The sequence below is a fragment of the Myotis nattereri genome, assembly GCF_964212035.1.
Source record: "Myotis nattereri genome assembly, chromosome: 11".
Lineage (NCBI taxonomy): Eukaryota > Metazoa > Chordata > Mammalia > Chiroptera > Vespertilionidae > Myotis > Myotis nattereri.
Window position 1 is genome coordinate 1,837,589 of NC_138086.1, and position 22,263 is coordinate 1,859,851.

General features: G+C 49.9%; 2 protein-coding genes across 8 annotated transcripts in view; one reads left to right on the forward strand and one right to left on the reverse strand.

Annotated features, from left to right (window-relative positions):
• The window catches only part of DYNC2I1 (dynein 2 intermediate chain 1), a 98,559-nt gene extending 87,943 nt beyond the window's left edge, over nucleotides 1-10,616 (reverse strand). For all 6 annotated transcript variants that reach the window (XR_013996564.1, XR_013996565.1, XM_081101853.1 and 3 more), the window contains exons 1-4: nucleotides 9,540-10,616; nucleotides 8,478-8,531; nucleotides 7,310-7,703; nucleotides 5,796-5,887 (exon numbers count right to left, since the gene is read on the reverse strand). Coding sequence is in view for 4 of the 6 variants with exons in the window: in XM_081101853.1 (XP_080957979.1) it covers nucleotides 5,796-5,887; nucleotides 7,310-7,703; nucleotides 8,478-8,531; nucleotides 9,540-9,554 (555 nt within the window). In the remaining 2 variants the exon portion in view is untranslated. The remainder of the gene's footprint in view (nucleotides 1-5,795; nucleotides 5,888-7,309; nucleotides 7,704-8,477; nucleotides 8,532-9,539) is intronic.
• A 6,239-nt stretch (nucleotides 10,617-16,855) lies between these two features.
• The window catches only part of ESYT2 (extended synaptotagmin 2), a gene marked incomplete at its 5' end in the record, with an annotated part of 73,351 nt that continues 67,943 nt past the window's right edge, over nucleotides 16,856-22,263 (forward strand). Inside the window, one exon of one of the 2 annotated variants that reach the window (XM_081101856.1) lies at nucleotides 16,856-17,280. In XM_081101856.1, coding sequence (XP_080957982.1) covers nucleotides 16,969-17,280 — 312 coding nt within the window. The remainder of the gene's footprint in view (nucleotides 17,281-22,263) is intronic. The other variant, XM_081101857.1, reaches the window with a different exon arrangement.

A 22,263-nucleotide genomic window follows, 5' to 3' on the forward strand; every position in this document is an offset into this window, starting at 1 on the left:
AACCCCGCTTTCCTGTCTTTCTTTCTTTTCTCATTTCCCACCTCTCTACCTCAGCCCGGCTCAACCTGTCAGGCTGGCCCTGACAGGTGTTAGTTACAGCCCTCACCGAACCCAGTACACTGCATCTGTGCATACAACTGCCTCGTTCATGTGCCTGCTTCACCCTACTGAATTACTAACATCTTGAGGACATAGCTCTGTCTTATCCTGCTTCACCTTCAGTGCTTGGCCTGATGCCAGGGACCTGAGAGGGTTTGCTGAGTGAGTGAATAATGAGTGAGTGAATGAGCGAATGAATGAGCGAGTAAGTGAATGAGCAAGCAGCTAAGGGGCAGGAACTTCTGCCACGTTGCCATGGCAACGTGGCAGAAGTTCCGCCCCACCCCCGGCTGCCTGAAGCCCACCCCGGGAAAGTTCCTGCCCTGCTCCCAGCAGGGCCTGGCGCCCCTCTCCTGGCTGCATACTGAATTACTAACATCTTGAGGACATAGCTCTGTCTTATCCTGCTTCAACTTCAGTGCCTGGCCTGGTGCCAGGGACCTGAGAGGGTTTGCTGAGTGAGTGAATAATGAGTGAGTGAGTGAGCGAATGAATGAGCGAGTAGGTGAATGAGCAAGCAGCTACCGGTCGGGATAGTTCGCACTCCACTCTGGGCTGCCTGACGCAAACCCCGGGAAGTTCCCGCCCTGCTCTCAGCGGCCCAACTCCCCTCTCCCAGCTGCATAGTTCATGCAGGGCAAAGGCGGCCCGGGTGTGCGTGTTGGCAGATCAGTGCATTAGCACCTGCCAGCCTCGGATCCCTGCGGGAGGGCTGTTCGTGGGCGTGGCCGGTGGCGGATCTGTGCTTAGCACCCACCAGCCCGCGATCCCCACAGGAGGGCGTGGTCGGTGGCAGATCGGTGCATTAGCACCCGCCAGCCTTGGATCCCCACAAGAGGGCCGTTTGTGGGCGTGGCTGGTGGTGGATGGGTGCATTAGCACCTGCCAGCCTCGGATCCCTGCAGGAGGGCCATTTGTGGGCATGGCCTGTGGCGGATCGCTGTGGTCTCGCCCGCCAGTCCTGGGTCGGGTCCCATACGGGCCGCCTGCCGCCTGGGTTGCAGATAGCAGGCCCAGATGGCAACGGGGCAGGCAGGATGGCACTGTCCCGCCCTGCCTGCAGTATGCAAATTAGCCGCCATCTTTGTTGGCGGTTAACCGCCATCTTGGTTGGCAGTTAACTTGCATATCGTCCTGATTAGCCAATGGGAAGCATATCGGAGGTATGGTTAATTACCCTACTTATCTTTTATTAGGATGAATGGGTTACCAACAAGATCAAAAAAGAAATAAAAAACTTCCTAGAAACCAATGAAAATGAGCACACAACAACCCAAAATCTCTGGGACACAGTGAAAGCAGCCCTGAGAGGGAAGTTCATAGCACTACAGGCCTACCTTAAAAAACACGAAAAATCAACAATGAACTATTTAGCCCTACATCTTAAAGAACTAGAAAGAGAACAATAAGAAAAGCCCAGAGTAAGTAGAAGGAAGGAAATAATAACGATTAGAGCAGAAATAAATAATATGAAGAGTAAAAAAAAACACAAATAAAAAAATCAATGAAACCAAGAACTGGTTCTTTGAAAAGATAAACAAAATTGATGAACTGTTAGCCAAACTCATCTAGAAACAAAGAGAGAGGACCCAAATAAATAAAATCAGAAACGGAAGCAGAGAAGTAACCACTGACACCACAGAAATACAAAGGATTGTAAGAAAATACTATGAACAGCTATATGCCAACGAGCTGGACAATGTAGATAAAATGGACAAAGTATTAGAAAAATACAATCTCCCAAAACTGAATCAGGAAGAATCAGAATACCTGATTAGTCCAATAACAACTGATGAAATAGAAGCAGTAATCAAAAAACTCCCAGCAAATAAAAGCCCAGGTCCAGACAGTTTCACAGGGGAGTTTTACCAAACATTCAAAGAAGAACTAACACTATACTCCTCACTCTTCCAAAAAATCCAAGAAGAAGGAACACTTCCAAACTCTTTTTATGAGGCCAGCATTATCCTAATTCCAAAACCAGATAAAGATACTACAAAGAAAGAGAATTACAGGCCAATATTCTTGATGAACATAGATGCTAAAATCCTCAACAAAATATTAGCAAATTGGATCCAGCCATACATTAAAAAGACCATGACCAAGTGGGATTTAATCCAGGGATGCAAGGCTGGTACAACAGTCACAAATCAATAAACGGGATACCTCACATAAAGAAATTGAAAGGCAAAAATCACATGATCACATTAATAGATGCAGAAAAAGCATCTGACAAAATCCAACACCCATTTTTTATAAAAACTCTCAGCAAGTCAGAATAGAGGAAGCATATCTCAACATGATAAAGGCCATATATGATAATACTACAGCCAACATCATACTCAGTGGGCAAAAACTAAAACCATTTCCCCTAAGAACAGGAATAGGAAAGGGATGTCCACTCTTATTCAACATAGTATGGAAGTCCTAGCCACAGTGATGAGATAAGAAATAAAAGGCATCCAAATGGGAAAGGAGAAAGTGAAACTATCATTATTCACAAATGACATGAATACATAGAAAAACCTAAAGACTCCACCAAAAAACTACTAAATTTAATACATGAATTTGGCAATGTAGCAGGATACAAAATCAACACCCAAAAATCGATGGCATTTTTATACACCAACTAGAGGCCCAGTGCATAAAATTTGTGCACAGATAGGATCCCTAGGCCTGGCAGGCGATCAGGGCCAATTGGGGCCTTCTAGCTGCCGGCTGGGGCCTTCCTTCATTCCACGCCCCACCCATGGTCAGCATAAGTCAAGCAAGTGATTGAACTCCCGGTCTCCCAGTCAAACTCCTGAGGGAACACTTTGCATATTAGCCTTTTATAGATAGGAGATATGAATTCTCAGAAATAGAAAGTAAATAAGCAACCCCATTTACCATTGCAACAAAAAAAAATTAAATACGTAGGAATAAACTTAACCAAAGAGGCAAAAGATCTGTATTCAGAAAACAGATCTTTTTTCAAGAGGTTGAAAAAAGAGAAAGAAAAAGATATAAACAAGTGGAAGAATATACTGTGTTCATGGATTGGTAGAATCAACATCATTAAGATGTCCATACTACCCAAGGCAATCCACAGATTTAATGCCATCCCCATTAAAATACCAACAGCATATTTCACAGATTTAGAACAAATACTCCAAAAATTTATATGGAGCCAAAACAGACCCCAAATAGCTGTAGCAATTTTGAGAAAGAAGGACAAAGTTGGAGGAATCACAATACCAAATTTCAAGTTAAACTACAAAGCCACCTTAATCATAACAGCCTGGTACTGGCACAAGGACAGGCATATAGATCAAATAGAGGCCCAGTGCATGAAATTTGTGCACTGGTAGGGTCCCTAGCAGCTGCCAGCTACCATCGGGTACAACCTCTCTTGCCCCGGCCGGCCCCGCCCCCTGGTCATCATACTCCCAGAAAAACTTCTGGTCAGGGGGATAAATTGCATACTATACTTTTATTATATAGGTTGGAATAGAAGCGAGACCCCAGAAATTGACCCAAGCCAATATGCTCAATTAATATTTGACTAAGGAGGCAAGAGCATACAATGGAGTCAAGGCAGTCTCTTCAATAAATGGTGCTGGGAAAATTGGACAGATACTGGCAAAAAAATGAAACTAGACACCATCTTACACCATACATAAGAATAAGCTCAAAATTAATAAAAGACTTAAATGTAAGTCATGAAGCCATAAAAACCCTAGAAGAAATAATAGGCAACAAAATCTCAGACATCTCTCATAGCAATATGTTTACAGTACAGCTCCTAGGGCAAAGGAAACTATGGATAAAATAAACAAATGGGACTACATCAAAATATAAAGCTTCTGAACAGCAAAAGAAACCACCAACAAAACAAAAAAGGAGCCCACTGTATGGGAGAACACATTTGGCAATGATACATCTGATAAAGGGTTAATATCAAAAATATATAAGAAAGTCATACAACTTAACAGAAGGAAGACAAACAACCCAATGAAAAAATGGGCAAAGGACCTAATAGACACTTCTCCAAAGAGGACATACAGAAGGCCAAGAGACATATGAAAAATGCTCAGTCACTGATCAGCAGAGAGATGCAAATTAAAACCACAATGAGATATCACCTCACACCTGTCAGAATGGCTACCATCAACAAATCAACAAGGGACAAGTGCTGGCGAGGATGTGGTGAGAAGGGAACCCTAGTACACTGCTGGTGGGAATGCAGACTGCTGAAGCCATTATGGAAAACAGTATGGAGTTTCCTCAAAAAATTAAAGATGGAACTTCCATTTGACCCAGTGATTCCACTTCCACGAATATATCATAAGAAATCCGAAACACCAATCAGAAAGAATATATGCACCCCTATGTTCATTTATACTAATGAAAGGGTAACATTCTAATTAGACCAGGTTGACCAGACATCTTCTGGTTGTCAGTCCTCCTTCCGGACAAAGCCATGGTGGCGGGGTCCAAGGCAGAGGCAGTTAGGGGCGATCAGGCCAGCAGGGGAGCAGTTAGGGGCGATCAGGCCAGCAGGGGAGGGCAATCAGGTGTGATCAGGCCGGCAGGGGAGGGTGGTTAGGGGCGATCGGGCCATAGGAGAGGGCGGTTAGGGGCGATTAGGCAGGCAGGCAGAGGGGTTAGGGGGTGATCAGGTAGGCAGGCAGGCAGGTGAGGTTAGGAGCCAGCAGTCTAAACCGGCAGTCAGACATCCCCCTACGGTGCCCGGATTGGAGAGGGTGCAGGCCAGGCTGAGGGACCCCTGCTCCATGCACAAATTTTGTGCACTGGGCCTCTAGTAGCAGCATAATTTACAATAGCTAAGATCTGGAAACAGCCCAAGTGCCCATCAGTAGATGAGTGGATAAAAAGCTGTGGTACATTTATACCGTGGAACACTCTGCAGCAGTAAAATAGAAGAATCTCTTACCCTTTGAGACAGCATGGAGGGACCTGGAGAGTATCATGCTAAGTAAAGTAAGTCAGTCAGAGAAAGACAAGTGTCACATGATCTCACTCTTATGTGGAATCTAAGTAACAAAATAAACTGATGAATGGAGTGGATCCAGAGACATGGAAGCATGGAACAGAGTGCAGAGTCTTTGAGGGAAAGTCGGGGAGGGTGGGTGGGTGGGAGGTAATCAACCAAGGACATTGTATGCATATATGCATGGCCCATGGACACAGACAATAGGGCGGTGAGGGCCTGGGATGGGCTGGAGGGGATCTATGGGGGAAAAGAGGACATATGTAATATGTCAAAAATAAAGCATTTTTTTTTTTTAAAAAAAAAGGACTCCACTAGAAAGGGAACAAATGCAGCAGGTGGGTTTGCCACAGGTATCAGACATCAGCTTGCAGGACACACCTGCCACAGGAGTACAAATGCCACGCGCCTGTCCTCCTGAGTCAGGACACCACCTGGGACACATCTGCTGAGGACACAGGGACAGGACCCTGAGGACATAAGTAACTAAAGCCTTTATGTAAGGCAAATGGGGGCGTCTACATTTACCCCGATCCAGCAAGTTCGCTTCCAGAAATGATCATAAGGACATAATTATGACTTAATGCAGAACTTACCCCCTGGGTGTCTTCCCAAGCCCCAAAGTCTATGTTACAAAATTTCCCCAATGCCTCTAACACTGACATGTCATTGCTGTGCAGTGTTTGGGGCCTGGTATGCATACCTTCCTTTCTCGGTATCTTCTTTCTCTCTCTTCATCTCCTCTTTCAGAGTTCTCATCTCTCCTCTCATTCTCGTCAGTTCTTACTTTACTTACTATAAAAAGAAAACATACTTTTATTGTTTGTTTTTTGTTGTTAATCTTCAGCAGAGGACATTTTTCCATTGATTTTTTTAGAGAGAGTGGAATCGAGAGGGAGAGACAGAGAGAGGAACATCAATGTCGATTGGTTGCCTCCCGCATGCGTCCCAACCAGGGCCAGGGATTGAGCCTGCAACCGAGGTACATGCCCTTGACTGGAATCAAACCCAGAACCCTTCAATCACAGGCCGACACTCTATCCACTGAGCCAAACTGGCGAGGGCAAGAAAACATACTTTGAACATTCCCAAACTTCAGACAACTTGCTGCAGTCTTTGTAAATACTGCATTACAAAATTATGTATTAACACATGAAAACATATTCTTCTATTAGACCACATTCTACAATCTCAAGAATGGAAAGTCCTGGAATCTAAACTAAAAATGAATCTCAGAGAGACAACAGGGGTGGGTGGGTGGCTAGGAAGAGATTAACCAAAGACCTTGTATGCACATGTGCATACCCCCTGGACACAGACATAGTGCGGGGAAGGCCAGAGGAGGGGTGGGGGGGCTACAAGCGGTCAATGGGGAAGGGAGGGGGACATCTGTAATACTTTCAACAATAAAGATAAATTAAAAATTAAAAAATCACATACAAAAATGGAATAAAGGAGACGACAGTGGCACCTGCTAAGGAGGCAGCCTGGCAGGTGCAGCCTCGCTGCTGGAACTCGGAGGCACCGGCCCAACGCACGCACCTTCCAGCCCTGTGTCGCCAACAGAGGTGCTGGGGCAGCACAGCGTCCAGAAAAACACCCGCTGGGCGGACATTCCCGCCAGTGCTCAGCTGCAAGAGTCAATGCGACCTCTGGACGAGTGGAGGAGGGCGCCACCTATAGCCGGTCACTGCCCCCCCACCTGTGAGAGGCCAGAGACCAGCAGAGCCCCACACACCCGGTGACAATACACACAGCTCCCTCCAATAGTGAAAAACTAGACTTTCACTTTTGAATCTGCCAAGACAAAAGTCATTAGGCTTAAAATGAAGAGAATCAACATTTTCAAAGATAAGGACAAAATTAAACATTCGGACAAACTGTTAAATATTGCTTAAAATAAAACTGATACTTCTGAGAAATTCCTTTACCAAAGAGCATAATGTTTGTTTATCTACAATGTGGATTGAGATTTACGAAGATAATTAATCGGGAATATTTCAATAGTAAAGCTCTAGCACATGAGAAAATCGTTACTCCTTTCATTCACTGAAATGAGTTCTAAAATACCCAAAAGGCAACCATCTTGCAAAGCACACAGTTCAGCAGGGGCACAACCGAACGCAAAGCCAGGGCGAGGCCGACGTGGGGAGTGAGCCCCGCAGAGGGGCTCGCCCACATGCCTGGCCCCGGGACGGCCACAGCCCAGACACGCACCTGACCGCATCCTGTGCTCAGGCCAGTGGTGCCTGGCCGCAGGCTTGGGCTCCTCCCTCCGCACCCGGTGCTCTCCCTCACGCTCCCGGCCCCGCTCCAGGTCTTTGCCTCGGCTCTGGTGCTTCTCTGTGTCATGCTCTCGGGCCTTGTCCCTCAGCTTCTCTCTGTCCAGGTCCCGGGCGTCCCTTCTCCTCTCCCGTGGCTTCTCCTTGTCTCTGTCCCCACGAGGATGCTCCCTGGAGCCATGGCGGTCTCTGTCTGCCACCCTCTCCCTGCGCTTGGCATCCCGGTCTGGGTCCCTGGGCTTCTGCTCCTTGGACTCTGGGGCATCCGTTTCCAAGTCCTTATGTAGCTTCTTTTCCTTGTGTTTCTTATCTTCTCTAGGAAGTGTCGACTGTGCAGCCAAAGCAAGAAAAGGAAGGGTTTTCTGAGCGTGACAGCCTCCAAACCACCAGCTGCCACGTGTCCTGCTCTCCCGCCAGCAGGAAGGGCAGGAGAAGCCCCCACAGCCACAGAGGTGTCATACTTCGCATTTCTATGACTGCAGACCAGCGCCCACTTGGGAGACACATTCCCATGTGTTGTCAAGTCAAACCTAAAACACTACCCAGATTAGAAAGAAACAGGATACTGAAGGGGGGAAAAAAGAAATAGCAGAATAAATATGCAAATCAATGACTAAATGGCACACAGGAATGGCTTGTGGAAGCCCTGAGGTGAGCCTTGAGAACTCACAGCTTCTTTCAGTTTAGATTTTCATAAAGAAAAAAACATAGAGAACAAGGTACTGAAGCTGTGCCACAGTCTCTGAGACTAGGCCCATCCAGGTCCTACTCAGGAACAAGGACCTTCCTTATAAAACTCTCAGGGGATCTCTCTCAATCCCCAAGCCTCTCTCCACGTACGTACACACACGCACACAGAAACGCACCATGCACACACCACACATGCACACACACAGCCTAGGCTCTGAACCATGAAAGAAGCCAGAGTTGGGGGCATGCAGGCTGGGCTAGGAAACCCTTTCCCACCACAGGCCCAGAGCCACTAACCACATGAGTCGAGAACACCCCTGAAATGAGACACGTGGGAGCAAAGTTGTGTAGGGCTGAGAACCAGGAGAAACTCTCCAATCAGACCCCAGCTCAAATCTTTGAAATACATTTACCCAAAGGTGTTTTCGGAGGTCATCTGCTGTCCATGTTTCATCTTTGGTTCTTCTCTAAAAAGGAAAGTATAAAGTTGGAATTTTCCAAGTTTAAAATAATCATTTGGCAAGTTCTAGTAAGCTGCTTTTCATAAGGCCATTCTAGTCAATGGCAATTAGTCCTGAATACGCAAGAATTTACTGTCTATCGACCAGAATAAATGGTAACAGATATACAGAGTTTTAAAAAGTATTCACTAGTCTAAAATGACCTATAAATTATTACGGAATGTGTTTCTTTGGCTACTTCACAACATAAATGTCCATTCTGCCTCAAGGCTCTGCATAAGCATAGGCAACACAGTCCCCCCTTTTCCAGGCCCCTCTGGGGCCTGTCAGTGCAGTCCCAACACTCAGAAAGCTTACTTTAAGGAGGCTGGTGCTTCATTCATAAATATGAAGGGTCAGGCAGGCATTTAAGTAAATAAAGCTAACGATAAAGTTGGAGAAATCCCCCTAATATATCTATATTTTTAAAAAGGCAAAGAGATGGGAAATACAAGCCGCCAGTCCAACACTTAACGAGAGACTGAATCAGAGTTCTAGAGAGAGAGGACGGAGGGAATAAAAAGGGAGGGGTGGGGGGAGAGAGAGAGATCCCCGAAGTGAAGGTAAACGAGAGCTTTCCTTTGGAAAGTGATCATGAAATGTCAACAACAATGACATTCTCGGCCCCATCACACGTAGGTCTGCAGTGGATCCTGCGCATGTAATCATATAACATGATTGGTTTTCAGATTTAAAAATCAACCTACTAACAAATCACAGGAACCTGACGCTACAGGATAACTTAAGAAAACGAGAGGGGAAAGGACAGAAGACGGAGGTCGGGGAGCCCGTGCACGTTAGGCGCTGGGGAAAGGAGGCGGGAAGCCGCACACGGACCCCGGCCCATCCGAGTCCCCGAGGCGAAGCGGTCACGGGAGTCCGGCCCGAGCCCAGGGCCGCCGGGTGCCGGGACACTGGGGGGCCTGGGCCAACTAACCAGGGCCCGCGAACTCCCCAGAGCCCGTGCGCACCCACCTTCCCCGGCTCCATCGCCGCTCGCAGGGGCGTCGCCGACTCCTAGCAACCAGCGCGCTGCGACCGGAGCGCCAGCCACCGTTGGCCCGGCCTGCCCCGCGGCCTCCCCAGCGCGCATGCGCGACGCGGCTCGGGGCACCCGGGAGGCGCGAGCAGCGGAGCGCAGAGCGATCGCTGGCTGGGCCCGCCTCGGCCTGTGGCGCCCGGTCAGATGCCCGAGGAGCGGGGCCGACCCCGCTGCGGCGCCGGCAGGAGCGGGGCGAGAAGAGAAAAAGGAGGCTCGGCTGCCGGGTCAGCTGCCGCTCCACCGAGCCGGTGGCCCTGGGTCGTCGGAGGCCCCGGCCTGGCTCCCGGAAAGGCGGTGTGTCCGGGCTGGGGAACGCCGGGCCTCTCCGGTCTGCCGTCCGGGATGGAAAGGGCCGTTCCTCTGCGTGAGGCTTCGCACTTTACAGGCCGTTTCTCCGTTTGTTGTCACTGATAAAACACTTGTAAGAATGGCAGGAGTCGATGCATTTGAAAAGGCAGTCGTGAAAGGATGGCTTTTCATGCGACACGAGAGGCGAGAGCTGAATCCTGAAGGCGAGCGGCCTGCCTCTCGGGTTTATTCTCTCGTGCGGGACGGGGCGCGGCGGGTCCCACTCCCGTGAGGGGCCATGTAACGCACACCCAGCTGTTCCAAACGCTGTTTTCCACTTGTTTAGTATACAGATGATGCTTGCAAAATATTACACTTAATGCTCACACACACGCACGCGCGCGCGCACACACACACACGCACACAAACACGCGCGCGCACACGCACACACTCACACGCACACACACGCGCGCGCACACACTCACACGCACACACACGCGCGCGCGCGCGCACACACGCACACAAACACGCGCGCGCACACACACTCACACGCACACACACGCGCGCACACACACACGCACACACGCGCGCGCGCACACACACACGCACACAAACACGCGCGCGCGCGCACACACGCACACACACGCGCGCGCACACGCACACAAACACGCACGCGCGCACACACTCACACGCACACACACGCGCGCGCGCACGCACACACGCACACAAACACGCGCACGCACACACGCGCGCGCACACACACTCACACGCGCGCGCGCGCGCGCGCACACACGCGCACACACACACGCGCGTCAGTTCTCGCCCTGGCCGGGCAGGTGACGGGCAGAGCAGGGTGCAGACACTCGAAGTTCCGGGCTCAGTCCCCGCCCAGGGCACACACCAGAAGCAGCCATGAATGCATGAAGAAGTAGGACAACAAATCGATGTTTCTCTCATCTCCCTTCCTCTGTCTCTAAAATCCATAAATAAAAATGTTAAAAAAGAGTAAACTTGAAAATCATGTGTTAAGCAATACTTCAGTCTGTACTTTTGATATGGTTTTTCTATAGATACAAATTTTATTTTTCAGACATTGTATTTTTTAGTTATATACTATTATGAACCGGTTTACAGTTTTATGGACCCATCTATGTGTTCCAGATACAAAGGCCGTTTACTCAGTCCCTTGCCTTAGACAAAGTAACAGATCCATTAAGCCTTTTGTATTTAATTATACTCTGGATTTTAACATACCACTCCTACCTTTTTCATTTCTACTCATCCGCACTTAAGAAAGAACATAGAAGGAAGTTAGGAAAGGTAATCTTGGTGATAGCTATGATTTATTCAGGGACTGCTCCAAGTGAGGCATTTAGTAATTCATTCAGTTCTCCTAGCATCCCGCAGGAGCTAGGCATGTTACAGCTTTTCAGAGGAGAAGTCTGAGGACCAGAAAGGTTAATTTGCTTGCCTGAGGGCACACAGCTAGGGTGGTGGGAGATCTGACGCTGAATCATTCTCTTAACCACTGTGTCCTTCCGTCAACAAGAAAACAGTGGATACTGTTTCCACCTACACCCATACTGCAAGAATGACCCTCCTCCCTCACCTCCCAAGTGCAATCGCTAACTCTTGTCAAGATAATATGTCTTTGTCAACATTTTTTCATTCTAGCCCCTACCAATCCATCCTGCATTGCAGCCAGTCATCTAGCACATGAATCTCATGGCACTCCCTGCCTCTATCTTTTTCATCACCAAACAGGACAACTTATAGAGTCACCCAAATGCACCATATTCACAGGCTTTGCAAATGCTAGTTCCTCTTTCTCACTATCTCCCCCGTGTTTGCAAAATAAATGCCTATAGATGAAGATAAAACAATGTTTCCTCAGACTTCTTAAAACAATTATTTTCTAAATAACTCACTTGCCAATCAAATATTACATTTTATCTTGTAATATTATCTTTATTCAGGGGATACCTTACTGAGTTCATGTGATGACGTGGGACTATAGAGTGCTAGAGATAGTTAGTTAAAATACAGCCTGAGCCTCCAGGAGCTTGTAATTACTAGGAGAGAGAAATATGCACACAACTACCAAATAATCTGAATGAGAGTCAGAGTGCCTTGCACCTCTACAATGAAACCTCTGTAAGGGTGTAGGGGATGCAGCTGGGACAGGGAGAGGTAGACGAGATGGACAGAACAATTGATAAGGCCCAGATCTAGGCAGGAGGGGATCTACAACAAAGTGGAAAGAATTGAACTTAAACAGAAGGCAGCACTTTTTAAAATATATATATCTATTTTTTATTGATTTCAGAGAGGAAGGGAAAGGGAGAGAGATAGAAACACCAATGATGAGAGAGAAGCATTGAACGGCTGCCTCCTGCATGCCTCCTTCTGAGGATCGAGCCCGCAACCCGGGCATAAGCCCTTGCCTAGATTTGAACCCAGGACCCTTCAGTCCAGAGGCCGACACTCTGTCCACTGAACCAAACCAGCTGGGGCCAGAAGGCAGCACTTTAATCTGAAACCAGAAAGGATGAGAGCAGAGGCTGAACTTCACAGCTTGGTGGTGGTGGTGGTGGTAATCCTCACCCAAGGATATTTTTTCCATTGATTTTTATTTTTATTTTTAGAGAGTGGAAAAGGGGGAAAGAGACACAGAGAGAAACATTGATGTGAGAGACACACATTGATTGGTTGCCTCCCACAGGGCCCAGGCCCGGGGATAGAGCCTGCAACCGAGGTACCTGCTCTTGACTGGAATTGAACACACGACCCTTCATTCTGTGGGTGTACGCTCTAACAACTGAGCCAACCCAGCGAGGGCCACAGTTTTGTTCTAGAACGTGCACAATGATGCTCCCCTTTCCTCTGAGAAACCAGAGCCTTTCATTGGAAAACTGTTTGCAAAAAGAGAAGGAAAGAGGTAACATGAAGGTCATGGAGATTGAGGCGTATAAAGAATAAAATACTAGTGAGGACCTAGGGGCTGAGCTGGGCCTGTTATTGACTCGGTGCAGACAGATGTGTTCTGCCTCTGGTGTGACCACATGCAGGGACGTGGGCTCACAAAGGCAGCTGAGGCCAGGAGGCTGATGGACACTTCTCTTCGATGTATTTTACATCCCTAGGCCCCGGTTCAAAGACTTCATCGCAGACGTGCAGGATTCCTTATGTGGCTTGTGTTCACACAAGTCTTATCTATAGGATGTGATTCTACAACTCTTTAGAGAAAAGGCTCACGCTCCTTTGTGTTAACAAGGCAATTGCTGGTGAGGTCACAACTGAGTCATGAGTGGAGGGTGGCATCTGAGCATTAAACAGTTGCATAGGAAGAGAGTCGAGACCCACCACTTTACACATAGCGATGAGCAAAAGTAGGTTGACAGTTTTTCATATGGAAAATAGTGCAATAATCCTATATAATAAAGAGCTAATCTGAAAATGGTCGTCATGCCCTCACATCCTCACGCCATCACTCCGTAACTGCTCAGACACTCAACACTTGGGAGAGAGGAATGGGGACCAGCCAGGCTGCAGCCCGGGAGAGGGTCAAGCCGTCCGCCCATGGTCCTCTGTGGCTGCGGCCGGCCCAAGCGAAGCCGGCCCTGGTCCTGGGTGCCTGCGACTGGCTGGAGGAGGGAATCCTGGGTCTCTGGTGCAGGGCAAGGCAGAGGCGGTTAGGGGTGATCAGGCCAGCAGGGGAGCAGTTAGGGGTGATCAGGCAGGCGAGCGGTTAGGAGCCAGCAGTCCCAGATGGTGAGAGGCAGTCGGACATCCCCTGGGGGGTCCCAGATTGGAGAGGGTACAGGCCAGGCGGAGGGACACTCCCCCCACCCCCGAATTTTGTGCACCAGGCCTCTACTCTTCTATATAATAGCCTAGGTCAGTGGTCGGCAAACTCATTAGTCAACAGAGCCAAATATCAGCAGTACAATGATTGAAATTTCTTTTGAGAGCCAAATTTTTTAAACTTAAACTATATAGGTACGTACATTGTTATTAACTTAATTAGGGTACTCCTAAGCTGTCCTTTGCTAAAAACGTCCTCAATCTGATTGAGGTACGTTGGCTGAGGTCGACCCCTTCCAACTCCCCCATCCTCAACGCCTGCATGAATCGCACGCGCCTGCCCCGCGCTGCGTATCCCATTGCTGGACTGACCAACACCCCCCACTTCTTCTAACGCCACTTCTTCAAAATAGACTCGCCCAGGCCGAAAACCGACTTCTGCGATGGGCCACAACGTTTCAATCGCACTGTACCAGCGCGCCCGCACGTGTTATTTTGTGGAAGAGCCACACTCAAGGGGCCAAAGAGCCGCATGTGGCTCGCAAGCCGCAGTTTGCCGACCACTGGCCTAGGTGACCGTGGGGCCCTCATGCTGTGATGCCCTCGTGCCCTCCCAACCCATCAGCAGGAGGCTGCCTGCGCAGCGGGTGCGCGCTGGCGGGGGCTGTGCGAGGAGGCCCTCGATGTCAGGGAGGGGTGGGACCTGAGCGCTTGGTGTGGAGGGAATAGGACAGGCTCCCTGGGAAGGAACACAGGGTGGAGCTGCGAGCAGAGCTGGTTGTGTTCAGGTGCAGCAGCCTGGCTGAGAGGGAAGGGGCGAGCAGATGCTCTGAGTGCAGTCCCCCTGGACCACCCGGATGAGGGGCCTCCTGCCAAGGCCTGCCGCCTGAGCAGCTCGGAGCCCTCGCAAAACGAGGGGCTGCTGCTGCCGCCGCCTCCGCCGCCACCACGGCTCCTGCGACTGCCCCTGCCTCCACTGGAGCAGCGCCGAAGCTCAGCGGAAACGGAAGCGGCACAGGTGAGGCTGACCGGAAGGGGATGGGTTGCGCCTCACTCTCCCCCGCCGCCCCCCTGTCATTCTGCAGGAGGGGGGAGTGCGCGCACTTCACCCTGGGTGCCAGGTGTTGCTACTGGGATCCTGATTTTGAGTCTGGGTGTGGGGAGGCGCCCCCTCCCGCCCAGAGCCTGGAAACATTCTCTCCCGAGGAGGTTGGGGAGCGGGGAAGCCTGGAGATGGGCATTCAGGTTACGGAGCCGGAGCCATAGCCCAGCGGCTTTGGTGGAGAGGCCCTAGACACCTGTAGCAGAGGGGGATGGGAGTACCAGGTGTTAGCCGGTCTACAGGGAGAGGAAGAGGCCATTATCATAGTGGAAGATGACAGAGAGGAGGTGAAGGAGAATGTGAGGAAGAAGAGGAGGAGGAGGAGGAGGAGGAGGAAGCAGAGAAAGAGGCCTGGGGGGCGGGGGGGGGGGCCTGCGGCTCCAGCCTACCTCTTTGGGGCAATCCATCGAGGAGCCCCAGGGTCCCAGGTCTCGCGCGATTTTGCTTGTCGGATTACTAGTTAATAACTAATAATACAAGAACAAACTGTTTCTCGTCCTCACAACTGTAACCCTTCTATTGCCCATCCCTGTATTTACAGCTTACATAATGTACTTTAGTGAAGAGCAAGAAAGGGGAAACTACTTCCTTTGTTTGAGATTTAGTCCCCTCCACTGAAGTTGTGTTCTAGACCCTAGAGCAGCGGTTCTCAACCTGTGGGTCGCGACCCCTTTGGCGGTCGAATGACCCTTTCACAGGGGTCGCCTAAGACCATCCTGCATATCAGATATTTACATGACGATTCATAACAGTAGCAACATTACAGTTATGAAGTAGCAACGACAATAATGTTATGGTTGAGTCACAACATGAGGAACTGTATTTAAAGGGCCAGAAGGTTGAGAACCACTGCCCTAGAGCAAGGTTTTTATGAGAAATGTATTTATGTCTCCATAGCAACACATACACATGCACACATAATTATATACAGACTCACAGATGAAGGGAGGAGAGGTTTATTCATTCAGTACTTGCTATGTCAGGCACTGTGCCAGCCTGATGATATGCTGATAACCCTAATAAATATGATTCTTGTCCTCAAGGAACTTAATGCCTAGTGGAATTACTAATGAGACTTTGGCAAAGAGAAATGCATGCCAATGCTTCCCCCCACCTCAAATTCCAGTTAGGAAGTCTGACGTTAGCTGGGGCCGAAATTCCCGTGTTTAACACTCAGGTAAAAGGGCCCCATCCTGTTGAGTTTTTCTCATGTCTTAGCTGGCTGCGATTTCCAAAACAACACATCTTGCCCTCGCTGGTTTGGCTCAGTGGCTAGAGCCTCGGCCTGTGGACTGAAGGGTCCCAGGTTCCCAGCTCGATCCCCACTAGGGGCCTGCATGAAGCAGCCGAGCCATGGTTCTCACTCATCATTGATGATTCTCTCTCTCCCTCTCCCTTCCTTTCTGAAATCAATAAAAAAATACATTTTAAAAAACACACAAAAACAACACATCTTTATGCTGTGGCATCATCCGCACGACTAGAGCGGTAACTGCTTTGCTTTACGTTTTTTAAACCTGTTAAAAGTCTAAGAAACAGCTAATTCCCCAAACCTGCAGGTGGAAGGAACACGCAGGAGCGCGCACTTCTCCTTCCACACCAGCCCTCCAGGAGCCGCGCCCTGGACGATCCACCGGGCTCCGGCCCCCCAGGCAGGCGACAAAGCCGTCCCCAAGCCCAGGGCGCTCCGCAGTAGCCGGTGCCGCAAAGGCCACTGCCACGCCGCCAGCCCGGCCCGCAAAACTGCTCCGCAGGTTGGCAGCCGGACACCCCGGGCGCCGCCCGCCGGGACCCGGGCAGTGAGTCCCACGCTGGGCTCCGCCCACTCCCGGAGGCGGGCCCACCACCCGGTGAAGACCGAGCGGCCAGCCCCTTCAGGGCCGCCCACACCGCCCCGCCCACTCAAAGCCCCGCCCACATCTGCCTCACCGGCGCGACGGCCTCACGCACCGGCCCCGCCCACCCCAGGAGTGACGTGCCCCCAGCCCGGGCCCCTCCCGCCGAGGCCCCGCCCCATCGCCCTGCGCGCTGACGTCGCACGCCGCCTGCGGGCGGAAGCGCGCCCCGGCGGTAGCGGAGGCGCTGTGCCCACAGAGGGGCGCTGGCGCTCGGGTGGAGGCACCTCAGCTGGGACTGGACGCGCTGGCAGCGCGGCTGGGCGGCAGACGATGGGCGACGCCGGGGGCCCGGGCCCGGTGGCCGGCGCTGCACGGGCCGAGCCGGCTGGCTCGGCGCTGAGCGTGGACGTGGTGGGGCTGTTGGCGCAGCTGGCCCGCAGCTTCGCGCTGCTGCTGCCGGTGTACGCGCTGGGCTACCTGGGCCTGAGCTTCAGCTGGGTGCTGCTGGCGCTGGCGCTGCTCGCCTGGTGCCGGCGCAGCCGCGGCCTCAAGGCCACGCGCCTGTGCCGCGCTCTGGCGCTGCTGGAAGACGAGGAGAGCACTGTGCGCCTGGGGGTGCGCGCCTGCGACCTGCCGGCCTGGGTGAGTACGGGAGCCCGACCCGCTTCCTTCCCCACCTCATTCCTGCCCTGACCCTGCTCCTACGCCCATTCCTGCCTCCGTCTGGGGTGCGCGCCTGCGACCCGCCGGCCTGGGTGAGTGCCGGCGCGGGTCCCGCCCCGGACCCAAAGCTAGACTCGGCTTCCTTGCGGGCTCTAGTGCCCGCCCGGCCCTGCCCGCCCCCTGCTGACCTGTCCGGTCAGCTGTGCGCCACGCCTCTGCACCGCTGTCACCGGGGTGACCTGACCACCGCCTCCTCCCGGCCTGGTTGCGGCCGGTGTCTGTCCGGCTCGCTGTCCTCGCGCCCGCCGGGTATGAGCCGGCGTCCGCGCCTGTGGCCCCGCTGTCCCCATCCGCGCGGGCGACCCGCAGCCCCTCGCGGAGGCGCCTTCCCGCGCGACCTCTGCCGCTGCCCTGGGTCGGGGGAGGAGCCCTCGGGGCGGCGGGGAGCGGGGTTCCCAGGAGCCCGGCCCCACCTGCGCCGGGCGGAAAGGGAGTGGCCGCCGGTGCCTCCGGAGAAGTCGGTTTTCCTTCTTCCCCTGGAGACTCATTTCTTGGGTGTTTCAGACTAACTGAAGAGCAGTGTGGGTCTCCCCAAAGTTGCTGATGTTAAGATAATGGAAAGTTAGTTCTTTTGGAAGTAGCATTGCAAGACAGCACTTCATGGAAGGTGAACTGGGTCCAGGGCGCAAGGCGGGAGTTTGGGGAGAGCTGCGCTACTGGGAAGCGGCAGGGTATCGATCGGTGTTATTTTTACCTCGGGCCATTCTCTGCATAAGCTATTTATGCAGAATAGAAACGAATGGGGTTGGTTGGCTTCCTCGTCTTTTTCTCCTGTTTCCTAATGCTTTCCTAACCATGAGTTGGTGGCACGGTTTCAGACTTCCCGGAAATAGCATTATTTTAAGATGAGTAATGCTCACATCAGGGCTGGGGTGAACTTCGTGTGGAAATGGCCAGCCGGTGTGTCGGAACAGTCGTTTCCTCCGGGAGGAGAAAGGGCTCGGAGACCAGGCGTGAGCCCGAGGCGGGGCGGTCGGAGCCGCGGTGCGCAGGCCGCAGGGACCGGAGCTGCGGGGGGAGTCCCGTCGGGGCCCTGGGGCGGCGGCCCGGGCGCAGCATTTTGGAGAGTCAAGTCACTAGAAGCAGGAAGGAGGGGGCGCCCTGTGGATATGCGGGACTCTCAGATGGCGTCTAGTATCTGTCACACCTCCTTAGATGATGCCAGAAAGAAGCTAAATATAGAGAGTAGGTAAATCACCCAAACCCAGGCCTAATCGGGCTGAAGTTCACAGGAACCCATGTGCTGACTTTCATAAGTCTTTGGTCATCGTGCTGTTGGCTAATATCAGTTGGCTTATAAAAATCCTTGGGAAATGCACACTGTTTTCACATACGGAATGAACAAATACAGTTGCTACTACACTGGGGGCAAGACAAGTTCTGGAAGGGAGGGAGGGAGGGAGAGAGGGAGGGAGGAATTTATATTTTCTCGAAGATTTTTCACTTGTTTATTCCAGATTTGCATTTGCACTTATATCATAAATGCACACACACACACACACACTTAAACATACATGCATTACTTAGAAAACTTGTGGAAAGATTCACACGCAACTTGACAGCGAACACATGCAAGAAAAGCACTTAGGAGTTTGGAATTTGAGGGGGATTTTTTTTTAAGGGAAATAGTTTGATTCATAGCAGGGTTGGAAGCAGAGGAAAATATGAATCGATGTGGTACCCACTTCCCACCCCGCTTTTGGGTATGTTCACTTACAGTTTTTCATTTTATTTAGTAAAATAAAGATTTACACTGGATATGAAAAATGAGATAATTACTGTAAGAAAAAGTATATATTGTTTTGAATTAAGGCTACTAGGATGTGAAAACTACCTCTCGTTTAACATGTGATAATTCTGTAAGACTTTGGTCCTGCAGCTTCAGTGTAAACTGTTATTCATTCATCACTCCTTTTTTTTTTTTTTTTTTTTTAAACTCACAAATGGAGAAGGCCTGGCAGGTTTGGATTGATGGGTTGAGCACTGGCCTTTTTTGTTGGACATACCAGTGTCTAACCTGTGTTGTAAAGTTAGGACTGTAGGTGAAAAATATTCTTGAAGAGTTTTTGTGGAGATACATAAGAACAGTTTTCCACTGGTATTTTCATTTAGTTGGAAAATTAGAACTTGGTAGGGTGCAGTCTGCCCCTTTCCTGTTTTTTTTCTGCTGCCAATAAATGCTAATTCTATGGCTGCAGGTAAGTAGAGACCCGAGCCTGTCCTGTTAGTATTACTCAGTTGTTTTGATAGTTGGTCTCATTCTCTCATACTTTGATGATGGCGATTTAATGCTCTTCTATACTATTGTGTACAAGCTCTTCTGTGGAGGGAGCTTTCTTATCTGCATTCTGTGATGTTCAGGAGACTTGAACTCTAGCCAACACTGAATATGTATAGTCTAAGAACCAAATGAACAAAACAAAAGAATATATTCTGGTCTCATGTCATAGAAGGACAAATATTTGCTATTATTCTCAGTGTTAAACATTGACTTACACTTTATGGAAATTTTGTGAAGACAAAATAGTTGATGTAGCTAAATCAGGAACCAGTTTAGCTATTTTAAACTTGGTTGCAACTTTACTACTTAGATCCTAGAGCAGCCGTGAAATGAATAAAACTAAAAAAAAAAAGACCATACCCTTTTATGTAATGATGTTTACTTTGAATTTATATTAGTTCACACAAACACTCCATCCATGCTTTTGTTCCAGCCCTCCGGTCCAGTTTAAGAACCCATTGTGGCCCTCGAGTCAAAAAGTTTGCCCACCCCTGTCCTATAGTGATAATGTGCTTTGAGAAAAGGTTAGAGTCCTCCTCAAGGCTGTGAAGGGGACACGGATGCTCTTTGGATTTCTTGTTCACACACATGCTGCTGCTGTAATTCAGAGAGGGAGTGACTGAGTGTTGCGTTGCCATGTGGTCTAAATGCTTCATTAAATTAAAAAAGAATTCCCCAAGGTTGCTTGACATAAAGCAGTAAATATCTGCCTCACTTTACATTTCAAGATGGGAGAATATAGACCTAGGACTGAACTATAAATAATTTAAATAAATATGAGTTGAACACATGTAACCTGTTTAAACTAGAGGCACGGTGCACAAAAATTTGTGCACTGGGAGGGGGGGGTCCCTCAGCCCCGCCTGTGCCCTCTCGCAGTCTGGGACCCCTCGGGGGATGTCCACTTGCCAGCGAGGAGCAGACCTAAGCTGCAGTCGGACATCCTTAGCGCTACTGAGGAGGCGGGAGAGGCTCCCGCCACCACCGTTGTGCTGGCAGCCGTCAGCCTGGCTTGTGGCTGAGCAGAGCTCCCCATGTGTGAGCGCCCTGACCACCAGAGGGCAGCTCCTGCATTGAGCGTCTGCCCCCTGGTGGTCAGTGTGTGTCATAGTGACCAGTCATTCCCAGTCGTTCTGCTGTTAGGGTCAATTTGCATATTACCCTTTTATTATATAGGATTAACATATTACATTAATTATCCTAATATATAAAAAGCCATGGGCCCTCACGACCAAAACAACCGGGTGGACAACCGCGTGCTGCATGGGGCGACAAGGCCGCAGGGGGGTTAGTGAGGGATGACCAAATGACTGAACAGCAGGCTGCATGGGGCAACCAGGCCGGCAGGGTGGGCAGTGAGGAGCAACCAGGCCGGCAGGGTGGGGCAGTAAGGGGTGACCAGGCTGGTGATTGGGGGCAGTTAGGGGCAACCAGGCCGGTAGATGGGGGGGTAGTTAGGGGCAACCAGGCCGGCAGGGGGGGCAGTAAGGGGCGACCAGGCTGGTGAGGGGTCATTTGGGGGGGCGACCAGGACAGTGGGGGGGGGCAGTTGGGGGCGACCAGGCCAGCAGGGGGGGGCAGTTAGGGGAGCTCAGGCAGGCAGGCAGGTGAGCAGTTAGAAGCCAGCAGTCCTGGATTGTGAGAGGGATGTCTGACTGCTGGTTTAGGCCTGATCCCAGGCAGTCAGACATCCCCCGAGGGGTCCCAGATTGGAGAGGGTGCAGACTGGCTGAGGGGACCCATGCCCCCCTCCTGTGCACGAATTCCATGCACCGGGCCACTAGTATATTTATAAAATATAGATATCAATCCTGTGAAGAACCGACTATGAAAACCCGACTAGTATTCACTAATAATTTAGTGTTCTTGTTAGGCCTCCTGTACCTCTTTTCTATACTTTTCATGATTTCTATGTTGGTCAGAGCATTGAACCTTGAATAGACATTGCGACTACTAAAAACTATCGAATTGTATGCTTTAATGAGTGAATTATATAATATTTGAATTATATCTTAATAGCACTGTTAAAATGTAGGCATTGGATTTCTTTTAAAAATAAAGTGAAAAGGGTGACCAACTGTAGTTCAAAGAAAGCCACACATACCTTCTTGCTCATAGAATTCCAGCTAAAACTATTAAAACTTTTAAAAATTATTATGCTGCCCTGGTTTGGTAGATCATTTGGTTAGAGCATCTATTCTGTCCGATACTTCAAGGCTGCAGGTTCAATACCCGGTCAATGCACATGCAAGAATCAACTAATGAATGCATAAATAAGTGGAACAACAAATCGATGTGTGTGTGTTTTTCTCTCTCAAAAAAAATTTATTGTTCCAACTTAAATTTGGAGACATTTACATTTTAGAGAATATTTAAGGGGTGGGCTTATGAATTAAAAAGTAAGTAAATATTTTTACCTTAGACCTAATGTTACTTTAAACATTATTATATTGGCTAAACAAACAAATTCTAATTGAATAACAATAGAAATCATGCTTCGTAGATATAAACAGCCTAAATGTGTGTGTGTTTTTCTGTGAGTTATTCTAAACTCTTACCTTTAATTCAAGGTTATAAGTACAAACTTATCATGTCTATTTGAGAAATTGGTTTGTTTTATA